The sequence below is a fragment of the Penaeus chinensis genome, chromosome 29 (assembly GCF_019202785.1).
Source record: "Penaeus chinensis breed Huanghai No. 1 chromosome 29, ASM1920278v2, whole genome shotgun sequence".
Lineage (NCBI taxonomy): Eukaryota > Metazoa > Arthropoda > Malacostraca > Decapoda > Penaeidae > Penaeus > Penaeus chinensis.
Genome location: NC_061847.1, coordinates 6109857 through 6127356, shown reverse-complemented (window position 1 = coordinate 6127356; position 17500 = coordinate 6109857). Strand labels below are relative to the sequence as shown.

The window sequence follows — 17500 nt, the reverse complement described above, 5'->3', positions numbered from 1 at the left end:
AATTATAATTATAATGATAATAATTACTACTATTATTAATACTATAACAACAGCAACTACAACAAAACAATGCTAATAATAATAATAATAATAATAATAATAATAATAATAATAATAATAATAATAATAATAATAATAATAATAATTATTATTATTATTAATACTATAGCAACAGCAACTACAACAAAACAATGCTAATAATAATAATAATAATAATAATAATAATAATAATAATAATATATAATAACAATAATAATAATAATAATAGTAATAATAATAATAATAATAATAATAATATTAGTAGTGACAGGGAAAGTGATGATGATGATATAATAACTAGAAGAAGAATTGCAATAACAATGACAATGACAGCAACAACAACAAATATAACAATAATAACAATAACAGTGATGATTTTGGTGATGACAATGACAATGATGATGATCAATAGCAATAATAACAGCAATAGCATTATTAATGATGATGACGATGATGATGATGATGATGATGATGATGATGATGATGATGATGATGATGATGATGATGATGATGATGATGATGATGATGATGATGATATGATTATGATGATGATGATGATAAAAACCCACTGAGCAATCAGACATACCTTTGTGTTGAAAGTGTGATCCTGAATAATATGCTGCCAAGTCACATTTCTCTTTGGGTCATCCCAAGTATGATGTGTGTATGTCAGCTGAGATTTTGGTGCTGGGAATTTGATTACCTCAGGATTTAGCATTTTCTTGTGTCCTTTTTTATTTTTTTTTTTACTGAATCCTTGGTATATTCCTATTTAATATCTACAGGCTCTGAAAAAAGACGACTGTATAAAAAGAGAGTAAATTAATTCAGTTTAAATGTTAACAATAACATAATATTTAAGTAAAGGATATATATATTGTACTTACATACATCTCAGTAATGAACAGATACAAATATATACATCTACAGAAAAGGTATTAACAACTCTCGGAAGTAGATGTATTTACAAATAAAATCAGATATTAGTTTGATATAAAAATAAATTAAATACTTCCCAGCAATTCTGACAGTTCATTCCTCTACAACATAGATCAACGTAATTCCTATTATCTTGAATTGCACTTTTCTGGTAACATAGCCAAATATAAGATTCTCGATTACCTCTCGCGTAACTGTAAGGCAAATGTATAGAATTAACACACTTGTCACAAACATTGAATGAAATATAAACTCACATGTTCCGCGTGATACGATTGAAAAGTAAACAAGTTTGTTTTTATTAGTACGAGCCTATAAGTATTTTGTTCGATTAGCCTTTTGTTTTATATTTGTTTTGTTTAAGACAGTGCCTCTGATGTGTTTATAATTAATCTACATAAACTAATTATTTACTATTTTGGTAAACTGATGTTTACGAGGACTGGAGAAAATGGGATGAAAAATATTTTATTTACGATTATCGTATATAACTCTTATGAGCTTCAATCTTCTATTTAAATCCATTAGAACAAACACATGAAATGTAGAATTAGCAATGAACCTCAGTAATTGTTCTCACCTTGAAAAAATAACTAAAAACAACTAAAATACATTACTGCAAAATAATACACATAAATAAAAAAAAATCACCAAAAAGACAACCGTTTACCTATCTCTTCTTAATCAGCCTCGACCATAAAACAGAAACAATAACAAATCCATCGATTCCACCTCAAATAAGGCGAAAATTCAAAGAGCCAGGAGAAAGTGCGCTTCCCGACGCGCACTTGTTCCGCGCGAACATTCGTAAAGACAAACAGGGCCAACTGACATCTCCGATTTCTCCTCTATTTTCGTGCGTAGGCGAGTATAAATAACGAATTTCGACTTGATTTTGGTAGCTGCGGATAGCTTGGTAGTCAGGGGTGAATCCTACGGTGAAAATGATTGCAGCTTTGTGCCTTTTAAAGAACTAAATGATGTTTATTTATGGTTGGAGGAGGAATCTTATAAGGAAGGATTTTTCGCCCCCAAAAGAGTTCAAATTACCTGTGGCGCTTTAATTAAAACCACAGTACTGTTACAGACGCGGTGATGATCATAACTCCCACCTTTATAACTAATTGTCCCCGTAAGAATGAGATTTTCCTTATCCCCCCCACCCTTTTTACCCCTATATAGTGAATCTGGGGGATAAAGCATAAGGTAAACAAATAAGATAAAGCAGATAAGGTGGACAAAAACAAACCCTACGCCTGCACTTGCTCCACGACCTTTCCAGGACAACTAATTCTTTGTGGTTGTGTGGATATGGTAGTTTTTATTCCACTTTTGGCATAATGTAAAAGCCATAGCAATTTTTCAGGATTACTTTTATATCTTTATACATAGCTTGATGTCTCTTTTTTTTTTTTTTTTCAATTTCACCCCAACCCAAGAATCGATCTCAGGTTCATCTACTGTCGCAGCCAGGCTTGTCTTTTCCTAGATTCAGGCTTTCATCTAAGCTGTCTTGCAAATTCAAAGATGGTTTATGCTTTTACTTTCTTTCTTTGTTTTGTAGAACCTTTCTTGCTAGGTGCCTTTCATTTTTCCTTGTATTTTTCCATTGTTTTATTTTCATTTCTAAATCTGTATAATGCATATAGTTTTACATGAAGATTCTATGCAGAATATTTAACTTATTTGGCCCCTTTATCATTTCATACAAAGAAACTGAGTAGAATGTATATGAAGAAATTCTTATCCTGGGTCTCTCTAGCTAAGATTTTTCCTTTGTGATGACTAAGGGGGTTTTAATGCTCTCTTCGAGTGTTCCTTTTGAATTTGCATTATTTTCCTATTTGAGGCAGACTTTTTTATTCTTAGAATGACATTATTCAATCTGAAGTTGAAATGATAAGTCAATTTATCATGTTTTTTTTTCTTTTTATATAATTACCAATAGGTGAACAATGTGTGGCACCCTTCAGGTATGTGCAGGATAACATAAGCTATGTATAAACTTGACCAACCAAGGAGTAATTTGACCAGGCTAGTAGTGCAACATTTTCCAAGGAAAGTACTCATATTCTCCCTGTCAGTAGAGGAGGCATTAGATCTGAAATCCCTTGGGTCAGGACTCTCTAGCACTTCCTTTTAAAAAAAATGCGTACATATTGGCCAAAGCTATCTCATTCCTCATTCCTTCCCTGCCTTAATTTTTGTTTCTGACCAGCTCTGATACACGTTCCAAACACTCCTCAGGCCCAAGTCATCTTGTAAACAGAAATAGCTTACAGGAACTACACAAAAACAAAAAGTTAGAATCCTTAACTTTTTATAAGGGAATTACATTTTTTTCCCCACCTTTCTCTGTTTTACTTTGATTATCTCAGTAATCTGTAGGAGTAAATTTGTAAAAATATGCAGATACACAGAGTATGATTAAGGACCAATAGGAAACTGAGTATTGAATTATGAATGTTATTTAATTTCATGAAGATATTTTGAAATGCCTAGTGGACCATTGGACACCTTATCCAAGTTGGTTTTCAATGGCTAAAACTACTTTGTTTGCACAATGATTTCAGTATGAGCTTTTGGCTTGTCTCTTATTTTATCACTTACCAATCTTCTTAGTTTACACAAACTCCCTTTTTTCCTCTGACATCTCCATTTACTTGTAGAATCTTTATGTATTCCAGTATAAGAAGTCATGCCGAAGAAGAAGCGTTCCCGTGTCCCCTCGAGGGCAAAGCCAGCACTACCTGATGACTCCATTGAGCCAGACATGGAAGCAGAACAGCGCAAGGAGAAGCTGAAACTCCTGCTGGAGGACTTCGATCTGGAGGGTAAGACAATGGGCTAGAACTTATGCATGCTTGCGGTACCCAATGAGGATAAATAAAGGGTAACGGTAATGTCTGTAATACAAAGTTTACATTTGCATACAACAGATAGTAATACAGTGGATTTCTTACAGTTCAAAGAAGGAAGGCATTGATGGAAGAAGAAATCAAGAATATTCAGGAATCTATTCAGCAGATCTACAGAATTGACCTTCTTCGTTATCCTGAAAAAACGAAGAAGATGCTCTGGGTTGATCACCTTAAACAGGTATATAGTTCTAGTTAGTTTCTTCCTTTCATTATGTGGGACCCCCCTAAAGAGAAAGTAAAAGTGTTTGCCTAAAAGTTACAGGTTCTAAAATCAGAAATTGGTTGATGTTACTAACCATGGCAGTTTTCAAAACAACTTGAAAACTGCCTAATTATAATATATAATTACTATGTTCTATCCAGGGTATTTAAGATTAACTAAATTTGTAATGAGAGGCATAACATCTTCAATGTCTTCAGTGTTCCAACAAAGGTAAATAGACCAATGTAAATATTATACAACTTAGATTGGTTCTTTATTTGATAACAGATTGTCAGGGAGATCTACAGGCTGTATCTGGAACAGTGATTCTTAACCCTAGGCTTGTCCTATATCCTTGTGAGTGGATGTATTTTTCCATTTACTCCCTTCAAGCTATTGCTCCTATGAAGGCAGAAAAGTCAAGTCAACAACAACAACAAAAACTTTTTTTTCATTGGCGGTCTTCCACAAAGTACCATGTTACCTGGTGTCAGTGAAGTTGGGTTAAGACAAGTTTATTGAACAAATGTTAGGGTACAGCCTTACAATGCCAGTCATATTTGAATGAACTAAAGGATATAGAAAGTTAACCACATACAAGAAGCATCAAAGTATGTTAAGGACTATGAAGAAAATCCCTTTACTACCCAGAATAATGTTATGCTTTTCAGACTTAGGGGAACTGTCACTGGATTTCTTCAATTATGGGGGGGGGGGGGGTCATGAATAATATATATGATTCATTCTTCATTAGACAGTCATATAATGAAATTTAATAACCAAATTTATAAAGATTAAAAAGTTGACATTTAAGAGGGACTGTACAGGGTCCCTATGGAGACAATACACTGCATATTTTAGCTATGTATTTATCCCTAACATTGATTCTTAATTTTATGAACAAATGCCCTAAAATTCAAAATGTGGCAATTTCCAGAATCTTATATAATTGCAACACTCACAAAATCTATATAATGGCTGGTAATACATCAGCTGACATTTCTTTCTCAGCAGTGGATGGTACTATTTTTCTCTGCATTAGTGCTTTGAAGGCTTTCTTCTATTTCTTCTTGCACCGTTCAAGCATTCTATTGCTTCAATAACTGTAAAATACAATGCCAGTGATGTAGAAAGCAAAGGAATGGAAGTAAGCATAGAAGTATCTGGGGAAATTACTTTAGTCACTTCTTGGGATGATATCTTGAAATGGTAGGTTCTTGCAGGGGTGACTCAAATGCACAGAGCTCTTGGAGGGTGATTAGACTCATTTGGCATTTAGGAAGGGCTTTTGGCTTTATTTCTGTTGATATATGAATGTGGAATGTAATGTCCATGAGCCATGACTGGAAGAGCATTGGCTTCAGGGAGCATGTCATTTCCAGGAATCAGGATTCAGTTTCTGCCTGCCATGATTGGTGGTGTAGATGGCATTACAGGAAATTGAATATTATGGAAAAAAACAACTAATAACAATGTTATTTATTATTTTTATTGCTATTAGGATTGCATTGAGTTATAGACTACCAAGAGAAATGGCATGTAGTCTGCAAGAAAAACAGTCTGTTACCATCTGGATAAATATTATTCAATAAAAGTTATAGAAATTGGAAAATGGGATAAGAGAATATGCAGAAAAAGAGAAAACATTGCAAAGGGGAGACATAGAATCTTGTCACCACACACGAGTGTTCATTGTGCCTGGCAGAGCGTCTGTTGATGTAAGCCTAATGTTTGTATTTTGGGCCACGTGATGGCAGTGAAGCATCCGAATCCAAGGGTTAATTGGACTTGATAAACAGTTCATTATTCTTTGCAATTGCTGTAGTCTGTTATAATATTAACTTTGTAGTCCCATGTAGTTTTTTGTGAATTTTGTTACATACAGATGGCTCCACATGTGCTCAGCCACCAAGGAGTCTATTAGCAGGCCCTAGTGACTGCCTAATTATCCCACTCCTTGAATTTGTGGGATATTTTTTTTTTTTTTCTAATAATAATATTAATATTGACATTATTATTATTATTTTTATGATTATTAAATTCTTAAAATATTAACAACATTAAGGACAATGAAATAATACAAATGAAGCTTTCAAAAAATCAAGGAAAAGGGGAATCAGGTAAGATATAGAAGACTTATAACTGACTCCTTGGTGTACTAAGCACTTATGAAAACAAAAGATGAACTTTTATTACGGAGGGCATAGCATTGTAGTTTTGCCATCTGTGCCCATTGGCTTAAGTGGATAATTTGAAAGTACCTTGGGGATTTTCCTAGGCAAGAAAAATATTGAAGGGCATAATAATCAGGTCAGAGTATACAATTATTTTGAGTTTAAGACCTTATGTAGTGTAGAAATATCTGTATGTCAGTATACGGCAGATAGGAGAGATCTTATATGAATACAGCATACGTAGAAGATATTGGACAGATGATGTGCTGTTCTCTCTCATGTTCTGTATTTCTTCCTCTCATTCTGTTTCTCACCATTTTGTTCTTATGTTTGCAGAATAATCAAGAGGTAAAATCTTCTGCAAGAGATAGCTTAGTCAATATTATCAGCTCAGCTGATAGTATCTTACAATCTGCGGCCAAAAAGAGAGCAAGGCGACCCCGGAAAGCTGTAGCCACTGTGGAAGACAATGGGTTTTTGGCTCCTGTTACAAGAAGTGAGTCATATGTTGTCAGCTTGTTGTAATTCATGCTGTAGGAAGATTTGTGGTTAATTTTATAATTGCCTGTTTTTTTTTGTTTTTTTTTTTCATTGTCTTTCTTTCTGTTTGTTTTTTTCTTTCTTTCTTTCTGTCTTCTTTTCTTGTTAGGTTCTGCTTAATTTCAGTTCAAGATTGGCTCTATAATTCAGAGTACTTTACTGTTATAGCTAAAGGGGGAAAGATTGATTTCTATGTTTTTAATAGGTTTACCTTATTTGACATTTCTCTGCAGGTACTCGAGCTAGTCGTCAAAAGCCAGTTTTTGGTAACAGCCAGGTTGACAATATGCTTCCTCCACCTTCAACTGGCAGACGTCAGAGGACGAGAAAAGTGGTATGAAAATGATTACATTAGTTTATTTTTTTCTCCCTAGTATAATGAAAGTCCCTCTAGATAAGTGAACAACTGAAGATAGATAAGTGAACAACATAAGCAGAGGCATATGTATGCAAGCCTTTGAAGCAATGTTTTCATATTCATATTTCTCTTCTTTTTTTTTTCAATTAACCCAGGATGTTGCAGCTACTCCTGCCAACCAGAATATTCCCCCAAGCCTTATGTCATCCATGCTGGTGACTCCAAAATTTGATCCACGAACTCCACTACCTCCAGGGACTATAAAGAGAAAGCCAAAACTTGGAGAAATTGCAATTTCACTCACTGGGTCCCCCTTGCAAGTATCACCAGCTGTTAAGCCAAACTATGACATAAAGGTAAGGACTTTTTCCCTGGTTGTATTGTAAAATCACAACAATACAATTTGCATATCACCCAAGGCCAGTGCACGGTTTTCATTGGGTTAAGGAGCCCATTAATTTGACGTATGTTTCAAAATATAAAATACATGCTTAAAAGTGCTAAGAAAAAAGGTAATCTAATTTTTTTTTTTTTTTTTTTTTTTAGTTCTCATTTTTGTTACTGTATTATTGTGAAAATATAATTCAAGTCATTATCATTATAATGACCATAATAATGCAGTAATAATGATAATGATATTAGTAATAAAAATATATTTTTTTTCCAAGTATTCCAGGAAGAGTTAACAATAGGCCTAATCATTCCAATGTGGTGACTACATACTTTTGAAGCCATTTGTGTGTAAATAATAAATAAAATAGATAGTGCCTGGTATTTAAGAAATTCTGATTTCATAGATTGGGGTTTTACTTGAAATGCTATGATTGAAGTAATACACTTTAACCCAATGCTGCCGGAAAAATGAACAAAAAGTGGGGAAAATGCTATGCCTATTTTCTATATTTTTTGTGAAATGTCTGTCCATAGATGGCTCTGCTAGTGCTTAGCCATAAAGGAGTCAATTAGTAGACCTTGTGACCGTACCTGATTTGAAATGGCGGGAATAATGTATTTTTTACTAGTGCTATGAATATCGATGGTGTTATTCTTATTATGATTATTATAATGTTTTTTAACATTAGTAACAACAAAATAAGATAACGTGAAATATTTCGTAAATCAAAGAAAAGGGTAAATGGGCGAGACAGACATTACTCGTAACTGGCTCATTGGTGACTTAGTACAAGTATAGCCATCTATGTGTAAAAACAAACAAGTACTCACAGTGGGCATAGCACGTCCGTACACGTCATGCCCGTCGGCATTGGGTTAATTTTCAAAGGACAGTGCAAAGCAAGATCTTTGATCAACTTACTCATATAAGGCTTGCTTTAAGTCATTGTTTTAATAAGACTTACTGATTATAGGTAATTGCCAGTTGACTAAGATTGTTCTGCTTTCATTGTTTGATTAATTTAATTTCCTTTTCTGTTTACAGGCCTTAATGCAAAACTTAGACCAAGATGATCTGGATGAAGAGACAAGAGCAGAACTTGAGGAGTTCCATGCTAAAGTAGGGAAATTGCTGAATATGTGAAAAGACAAGTTTTTCCTGTTTTTTTTTCCAAAGAGATGAAGTGTCTTGTCAAGGCACTGCTAAGTGTAGATATTTTGTGAACAATGATTCAGGCATGCATTTGAGATTTATGCTTTAGAATCATTTGCTTGAAAGGTCAGAACCTAAGTTGAATGTCTGTAGTACCTGTGCAAGATCATATTCCTCTTGAATATGATATATCTCATAACAGTAACTATAACCTAATGTATTCAGAAATGATGTGTGGATATATATGGACATTTTTTTTCTTGGAAGGTGCTACAGTTATGTATGTATACTGTAATACTGTATTTTAGATTAGAATTTATTATCACAAACTATTATGATAGGCTAAAGTTAGATGCTTTTCCATTGTATAAGCTTAGTCTCCCATAGTACATAGTTTATGGTCCTGAAAATGTTTTTTTCTGTCCTTTGAGATCTCTATCAAGATTAATTCAACAGAATTCTTGCATGATTTGTAAACATGTATAGTTAACTGTAGCTTGTGCCTTCAGATGCCTCCATTAAGGATATTTTTCAACAGATCCTTATCACTGCACTGCTGCTAAAGTTGTGATGTTTAAGTTTAACTGATCATGTCTCAAAAAAAGAAAAAAAGAAAAAAAAAATGTATTAGATTTATTTCAGCAGCAAGTAAATGGACATTGTACATAGAAAGTTTTTATGGTAATTATGAATCTTTTTATAGCAGAGGGAAAATATAAACTGGATTAGACATTTTTTCTTTTTTATTCTTACATCAACAATTATGACAGCGCACAACTTGTAATAAACAAGAGAAACAACAGAAATGGCTCAAAGTCCTGTAGAGTCTTTAGCCAGTCTGCTTTGGAACAAGGAACATACAATATCAGTTCTCATACAACAAATACATGTTCACACATCGTAACCACTTTCCCACAAAAAAAAAAAAAAATATATATATAAAAGCAATATTTTGCTGCAGTTAGTAAAATATTTTTTTTTACAATCAGACTACAAAGTAAATACTGAATGAAGTAAAATTTTCTAGAGACCTGTTAGCCCCTTGAAAAAGAACACAATAATCTCTGCAGATATAATCAAAGCTGATAACTTTGAGGCTGCAAGACTTCGAGTAAGTGAAATGTAATGGGTTCCTATTGTATTAGTGGTTCCTTACTCCAAGTTTGATACACTAAAGAAAGCAATCTGTTTACATGATACTATGCTGAGAGTTTGGGTTGCTTAAGAATGGATAATGCTAGACTTAGGTTCACAAGGTTAATGTTCAAGTGTAGTTTATGCTGTAGCATTACATTTTCACATCAAATTTCGACATAAAAAAAAGAAATAAAAATAAGAAACAGTCAAATGCAGATACACTGTTATTTCAAACAAGAATTAATTACACATCCATCATCTAACCTTTGTCAACCAGATCCTAAGAATTGTGCATACTGAAATATAAACTAAGTGTCACTGCAAATGCCTGAAAACACCAAGACTGCACTACAAATTTGAACTAACTTCAGTCAAGGTGAAATGTTGCAGTTTTCAGAGCCTGTTATGGTGCAGAAAGTAACAATAAAAGAACTAAAATAATCAATCAAAATGGTTACACGAGCCTTTTGTCACTTTACTGTGTAGGGCTGCTAGACATCATTACAAATCATGAAAGAAAGTCAATGTAGATGTTCAACAGTTCCAATTCATCTAATAACAATAAAAATAAAAACTGATGCCTCAGATAAAACAACGTAATCACCAAATATAAATCCTGTACTTTTTTTTTTCTCAAAAATTGAAAAAAAAAAAAAGGGGCTTGCCAAATTTATACCACTATTACTAGTTTTTACAGAAATTACTGTAGTATTTTCCCACCCATTACAATTATCACAACTTTTGGATGGAGAAAATATAAATAAAGAAAAAAAATCACATTAAGTGTACTGGCCTAAAAAGTAAGTGTTCTTTTCAGCAGTAAAGTTGGACCTGCAATAATTCATTCAAGAAATTTGCTCTCCAAGTAACAGACGTACAGTAACATTGCCATGGGGGGTGAAAGAGAGAAAAGAAATAGTTAAATCAAGTTTTCAAAACATCAGTGCCTGTTCTCATTTCCTATGAACCATATCAGTGCTCATTAGCAACCTAGATTGAAAATGCATGACAATCATTTTGGCTTACCTGTTAGTTCTATGGGTTTCTTGGAGCATTGTGCAAAATCTAGTGAGTGACAAGACCATATGTGAATGCAACAAATGTGTTTACATAGTCAGCATCTCCAATGAATGTGATAAAAAGCTATAGGAAGTAAAAACAAGAAAAAGGGAATAAAATCCATAAGGTTAAGCATGATTTGACACAATACACATTTCCCTTGATAAAATCACTATAATCTTTTGCAAGTAAATAATTGCAGATACACTCATGATTTTGACATACACAAAGACAATAATCACATACTAGAGGCATGGGAGCCCAAGAGAATCCTTAAACCTGTTACAGTAAAAGGATTACTTTAAAGGTTGTATTTGTACTCAAGTATGTACTCAAGTATCCATATAAAATTTCACTTCATATGAATACCTGCAAATATTATTGTTTCATTATGACAAAACAAGAAATCCAAGCTGATGCATCAAAGTTGTCAGGTGTGTAAAATATACATGAGCATACAGGATCTACATTCATCTTTCAAACTGATAATGAGATTTTCTTATGAATATAGTTTCAAGATCAATACTATAGCCATTGGGAAAACATCTAGATAAAACAGACAAATATATAATACTTATCACATAAGTAATGTTCATACAATTAAGCAATATACTGATAAAAAATCCTTGGATAGCAGTAACTCTCCAATATCTTTACTAACACAAAAATTTAAAACACATTTGTAACATCAACAACAATTGCACTTAAAAGCCTTTATTTTGATAAAGTAAAAACTATCATAACACATATATATATATCTAACTTTGGAAAAAAAGGAAATAAAGACTACCTGGCAAGCCTGGCAAGAATCCATTTCAAAATTATGAAAATCTATAAAGTAACCAAATGTTCTAAAAATGTATGTTTCCCTCAAATCTCTCTGTACTAAATTCCGCAGGGAAACTATTACAAATTAGTTTAAAGCCAATTCAAGTAATCATTTCATCATTAAGAAATGCTATGTTTCTAAAAGAAAACTGGCAGATCAGAATTATTCAGGACAAATTTCATATTGGCAGATTTTTTTTGAACCTCTTATTTGCCTCATAATATGGAGAAAAAACATACTGATGCATGCATAAATTTCAAAATAAATTTCTTTGTCTAGCAATGGGTGTCCCTCATGTATAGAACTCAACTATATACTAGTACAATAAACAATGATTTCCAAAATAAAACTTAGGTCATAAGTTTCACATGCTGTTCATTATCAATATAAGCAGAGGGCCTCCAATGAACAACAGATACTTGTTCCACTGATCCATCTTTTCTTTAGTTCTGACAAAGCACAGTGAGTGATTTTTGTAGACAATATGTACATGTTCCAGAAAAGAGAAACTTGCAAAAAAATAAGGGTCGAGTCTATAGTTAACAAAGTTATACTTTTCATTTCATAATCTATAGCAAAGTATTAAGGCTTATAATCATTGTCTTAATATCTACCCTTATATATGTAGTTTTTTTCAGTCAATCATTTTGGAGTAACATGTGTCTTCAGTTTTACTCCATATCTATTGCGAGCTTTTCGAAAAAGAAAAAGTTTTTGTTTTATTTTCACTACAAATTTCATTTGTACTAAAGGCTGTTTAATAACGTGTGATATTTAACTGTCCCCAAAGCTTTTCAATTTAAGGAATGACTCGGAAAAACACAAATGCTCCGCTAAACATACTCAAATCCTGGGGAAATGGAACTAATTTTGAAACATATGATGCTCTTCTTTTCTAATTTTTCATCCTTAGGTAAACTAACCCTGCCTAACTTTGTTAATATTAACCGTTGACACATTTTTACATGATATTATAGAAGAAATTATCAAATAGATGATTGAAGGTAAGTGTACAACTATTGCACCATCTGACAAGAGTACGTAATTTTTCATGTACATAAAATGGGATTCAAAAGCTTGAACAAATCATAGTCTTTACAGATGGAAACATCTAGATGAATAGATAACACACTTACTTCTTAGGAAATGAAGAAAAGCTACATCATTCTAACCCTATACACATCTGCCTTCATATGCATTGGTATGCATAAAGTTAAATGTGGTACTAAGAAGTGAAAAAAATCTCATCACAGCCTTTTGTGGCTCAATTATCAATCATTCCTACTCATTTTTTTAAATGTAAATGTCCATTTTATCTCACTCTTCAGCTTTTTAATGGTCATGTAAAATAAGAGTATACACTAACAAAAAATAAATAAATAGATAAATAAAACAAACCAATTCCTAAAATCAAAAGCAGATTGCATCTAGCAGTCTGTCCATTCTGATATTAATAAACCTATATCTGTATATGATTACATCTAGACTTTTATATGACTATTCACAAACAGGCCTCAATGGGCATTATCCATGCTGTTTATACAACAATCTGGAAGAGCTTTGCTGAAATTTTCTGTTTTCTATAAAAAGAACTAGGAAGTTTTACAGTTAGTGTATGTCAATTCTGAAACAAAAGCAAAATACATAAAATCATTCCCCTCACCTCTCTGAATGCCATTTCTAATTAATCAGCATTCACACTAACAAGACCGTCCTGCCTTGCCTTACTGGACGCCATCTTTTACCATCTTGACAATCAACATAGCTCTTTGAATTGTTGCATTTGACTGGAGAACACAGAATACATAATTATGCTTCACAGGCTTTCATTTCTTGCCAATGTCCACTTCACTTGAAGTATTTTATTCTAAGCACTCTAATGGCCCATAATCACAGGCAAAAGATAAAATCTCTACACAATTTCCAAAGACACAGGTACCAACACCCCCCCAACTCTTCCCTCCGTCAAATAAGCGTCATAAACAAACAGATCGTCACACAGAATACAATATTCATTCCTTGTCAGCAACAAGGGTAAAAAATTTGTTTTATTGCACCTTCTTGAGCTTGTCATCCATGATTATGACAAAGGTACAGCTTCTCAATCACAAAAACCTGGCACTAATGCAATTCTCTTATTGTATAAAAAGCCAGTGACTTAAGACTACAACTTATGCACATTACAACATATAGTACTTTAAAAGTAAAGACTGAATTCCTTGTATCCTACAAATAAAACTGTTTTGGTTATCGTCTATGGAAGCTTTGTCATAACAATTTATCAGCAAGTGATATTTTTCAGCATATAAAATATTCATTACAATGTATTCTTAACAGACAAAAGCTTACTTTGAATTATTTGTATCTATGCATTTGGCTACAAATTTCAGATATGATCCTCTGGCTATTTTCCTTCATATGATGTATCAACATTGCACATTTGGATCATATATAGCTATACTTTAGATAGCAGAGTCACAGTATTTGCCTACGTCTATGAATTGTGTTCTATCATACCCTGGAAAAATATCCCCATAAAACTCAAGTAGAAAATAAGCCAAAACCAACAGACTGATTTATCAATAGAAAATCAAAGTACAGAATCTCCCCTGAAATTTTTGCTGCAAGTTATCTGCATCTCTATCTATCCATCAAGCGTAAGACATGCAGATACATTTACACACAGCTAAACCTCAAGCCTTGAATCATGTCTTTGAGCAATTGCACCTCCAGCATACAGTGTGACATTTCCAGTGTGTCCAACAAGCCTGAACAGATGGTATCAAGCAGATGTGATCAGCTAAACAGTCAAGATTGTGGATAAAGATCACCCATTATCATAATTTAATAAGTAGATTTCCTGACAAGCAACAGCAATGGACACATAACTACTGTGTCATCTTCAGAAGTAAACAATGAAGTTAGCAAAAGAAGTGCCTTGTGGATACATTTTGCCCTCTATCTACCTGCTCATCAGGTCTTTTGACCGGCCTTACATCATTTTTTTATGTGGTTTGTCATTTCATCTCAGTCAATGTACAAAGAAAAAATAATATGTTATATAATCAGATAAAGTCTGATAGCAGCCAAAGACAGACACAAAAGAAATTCTCATGCAAAGCAAAGCAAGTAACTGATAACTTGAAAAAAGCTGGGAGAATATATACTTATATCTATGAAAGCTATAAACTCATATTTGCATCATTGGTTCAACAATGTTCAAATACCAAGTTAGTCAGGTATCTACAACTATGCTAGACCATGCATTAATAGATGAATAACACAAGAGAAAACAAAAGCATCATAAGAATATTTCACATACAGTAAAAAAAATCATACTAGATCAGTTTAATAAAGAGATAAAAAAGAATATTAGATGATACTAACATTTCTAAAAAAAGCTTAGAAAAGAATGGAAAACCAAACACTATTTCAAAATAATAATCACATTCTGTGTTTTATATAAACCACAGAAAATCTGGCAAATATTGCTGGACAATTTGTGAAAAGGAAACTTGGTGAAAAGTAAGAATCTGTCCATCAAAATGAAACCTACATATGACAGTGTTAGTTACTTTGGATTAAATCAATTTTCCTAAATTAACTTGCACAAACCTCTTTGTCAGAGAGAAAAGTGTGTGGGTGTGAATTCATAAGTATCTATGAATGTATTTGTGCTTCTCTACATTGAGTGTGTGCATGTTTAAATATAAGTGTTTGAATATGTGTGAGGTGTCATGTCTGCATCTCTACAGAAATAGCTCATATGCACATGGGTAATTAGTTTTTAGGGTTTTCTACAGTATTCATATGGTATCATCCTCCCACTGTCCACTCATTATGAATTTGTTAGTATTACTGAGGAAAAAAAAAAAAAAAAAAAAAAAAAAAAAAAAAAAAAGAAGAAAAAAATATTACATTATAATAAAAAATTAAATCAAATAGCTGTTATAGTCACCAGGTTGATGCCCCTGAAATAGTTCAAGATAACATGTGTTAACTGAAAAAAAGAGAGTGAGGAATTGAACAGACTTCAGATTACTTTGTGACACAACCACTTGAAGAAAGAAAAAAAATATATATGACATATGGACTTATCACACAAGGCTTCATATACTAGATTGTGGTATTCGAAATGTGGTATTCTCGATCTTTAGCTACATTTTCTTAGTGTAAAAAAAAAAGTAGTTCCTGAAGCTTGTACAAAAACTAAGGTGCAGCACTTCACAATAAATGACATATTTGAACATGATGTCCCTCAAGTAACATTCATGAAATTTAATAAATTTTTGCTTAACTTGTATATATTCAAATGGTGCTACACTTGAAACCTGTTCTTCAAACTATTATGAACTTGTTTTAAAAAATAAGAAAAATGAATGTTGAGATATATATGTCTCGATTCCTAAAGCTGACATTACTTTCTCTTTTATTATTAGCTTCTCCCCTCTAGGAGGAAAAAAAAAAAAAAAAAAAAAAAAACATAAATGTCTTATCAAGCATACTGATTTTCACCTGTGGTTCTTTTCACGGTCTATCTCAGATTAACTAACACAGGAATATGCCTGTTATGTAACAGCAAAATCCAAAACAAGCCTGCCGACATCTAGAATCAAGTTATTAGGATTGTGTTATATCTGTTTTAAGATAAATGCTTCACTTACATTTACTTGTTGTTAAAGAGATTCCACTGGAGTCCTCTTGATTGGACAGTACATGCATGCCACAGTAAATTTCATACAATGTCTTCCTCCAATACTAATAAAACTAATAACAATAATATGAATAACAATAAAAAAAATAATTTCAGTAATAAAAATGATAATAATAATAATATGAATAACAATATGATAATAATAATAATCAGTCTGCATTTGGCTTGAAAATATATTCATACTAATTTGATATTCTGTACTGAAGATACTAAGATGAAAATATTAACATAAGATATGTATTACTAACATAAATCATTCTTCAGTTATTCAACTGTAAATAAAATCTTTTAACCTTCTTATACGGAGTTTGACCCCATGCATTTTACTGTGCCATTTCCATTATTTTTCAATCTTCATCTATATTTCTTTTAAGGGTCTGGCAGCAGATACTCATCTGTTCTCAAAGAAAGACACAAAAACATACTAATCAAATCATATAGTCATTAGAAAATAAAAGTTAAGGAGAGTACACCTGTCATTCTGCTTGATCATCAAACCAGACAATCTCCATCATAAAAATGTTAGTATGTGTTAATACTTATTCTGGCAGGGCTATTTATAACCATCTTTTGATCAATGATATATCCAACTGATTCCCTGCTGACTGTTGATTCCCCAAATCTATTCATTTGTCTATAGATATGCCAATTACGTAAACTTAATCTTCCTATTAACAGAGGTTTAATACAAATACTCTTTCCTGTGACTTAACTTCAGGGCTATTTATAACCATCTTTTGATCAATGATATATCCAACTGATTCCCTGCTGACTGTTGATTCCCCAAATCTATTCATTTGTCTATAGATATGCCAATTACGTAAACTTAATCTTCCTATTAACAGAGGTTTAATACAAATACTCTTTCCTGTGACTTAACTTCATCCTATAGAAGGAGATGTAAACACCTCATAACATTTTCAAGGGACTGGTAAAATTTGAGCCAGTATGATACTAAAACAAAAACATGACAGGGACAAGAGACGACACCTAGAACCCTCTCAGCCCCATGAAAATGTCCACAACTCCAAACATTGTATTA

The 17500-nt window shown here is 32.6% G+C and overlaps 2 protein-coding genes across 6 annotated transcripts in view; one reads left to right on the top strand and one right to left on the bottom strand.

The window, feature by feature from the left end:
• LOC125040743 (ribonuclease P protein subunit p40-like) overlaps positions 1-1284 on the bottom strand; it is a 7142-nt gene extending 5858 nt beyond the window's left edge. The window contains exons 1-2 of one of the 4 annotated variants that reach the window (XM_047635445.1): positions 1236-1284; positions 626-827 (exon numbers count right to left, since the gene is read on the bottom strand). In XM_047635445.1, the coding sequence (XP_047491401.1) occupies positions 626-757 (132 nt within the window). In that variant the 5' untranslated portion in view covers positions 758-827; positions 1236-1284. Of the gene's footprint in view, positions 1-625; positions 1095-1161; positions 1180-1235 lie in introns of those variants that run through there. The other 3 variants (XM_047635446.1, XM_047635447.1, XM_047635444.1) reach the window with 3 other exon arrangements.
• A 465-nt stretch (positions 1285-1749) lies between these two features.
• On the top strand, positions 1750-9453 carry LOC125040549 (borealin-like). Of its 2 annotated transcripts, none has more exons than XM_047635139.1 (7): positions 1750-1842; positions 3666-3812; positions 3944-4077; positions 6612-6771; positions 7049-7149; positions 7329-7529; positions 8612-9453. In XM_047635139.1, exons 2-7 carry the CDS (start codon positions 3677-3679, stop codon positions 8708-8710), a joined length of 831 nt encoding a protein of 276 aa, XP_047491095.1. In that variant the 5' UTR covers positions 1750-1842; positions 3666-3676; the 3' UTR covers positions 8711-9453. The 2 variants fall into 2 exon arrangements, with proteins under 2 accessions (XP_047491095.1, XP_047491096.1); XM_047635140.1 differs by having other exon boundaries at positions 1775-1834.
• Positions 9454-17500: the final 8047 nt, after the last annotated feature.

What these genes read in the sequence shown, in the direction of transcription:
- LOC125040549 (XM_047635139.1), top strand. Translation starts at nt 3,677, where the DNA reads ATGCCGAAGAAGAAGCGTTCCCGTGTCCCCTCGAGGGCAAAGCCAGCA. An exon ending in GGAGGACTTCGATCTGGAGG is followed by an intron (nt 3,813 to 3,943) that starts GTAAGACAATGG and finishes GATTTCTTACAG; the next exon opens with TTCAAAGAAGGAAGGCATTG. An exon ending in GGGTTGATCACCTTAAACAG is followed by an intron (nt 4,078 to 6,611) that starts GTATATAGTTCT and finishes TTATGTTTGCAG; the next exon opens with AATAATCAAGAGGTAAAATC.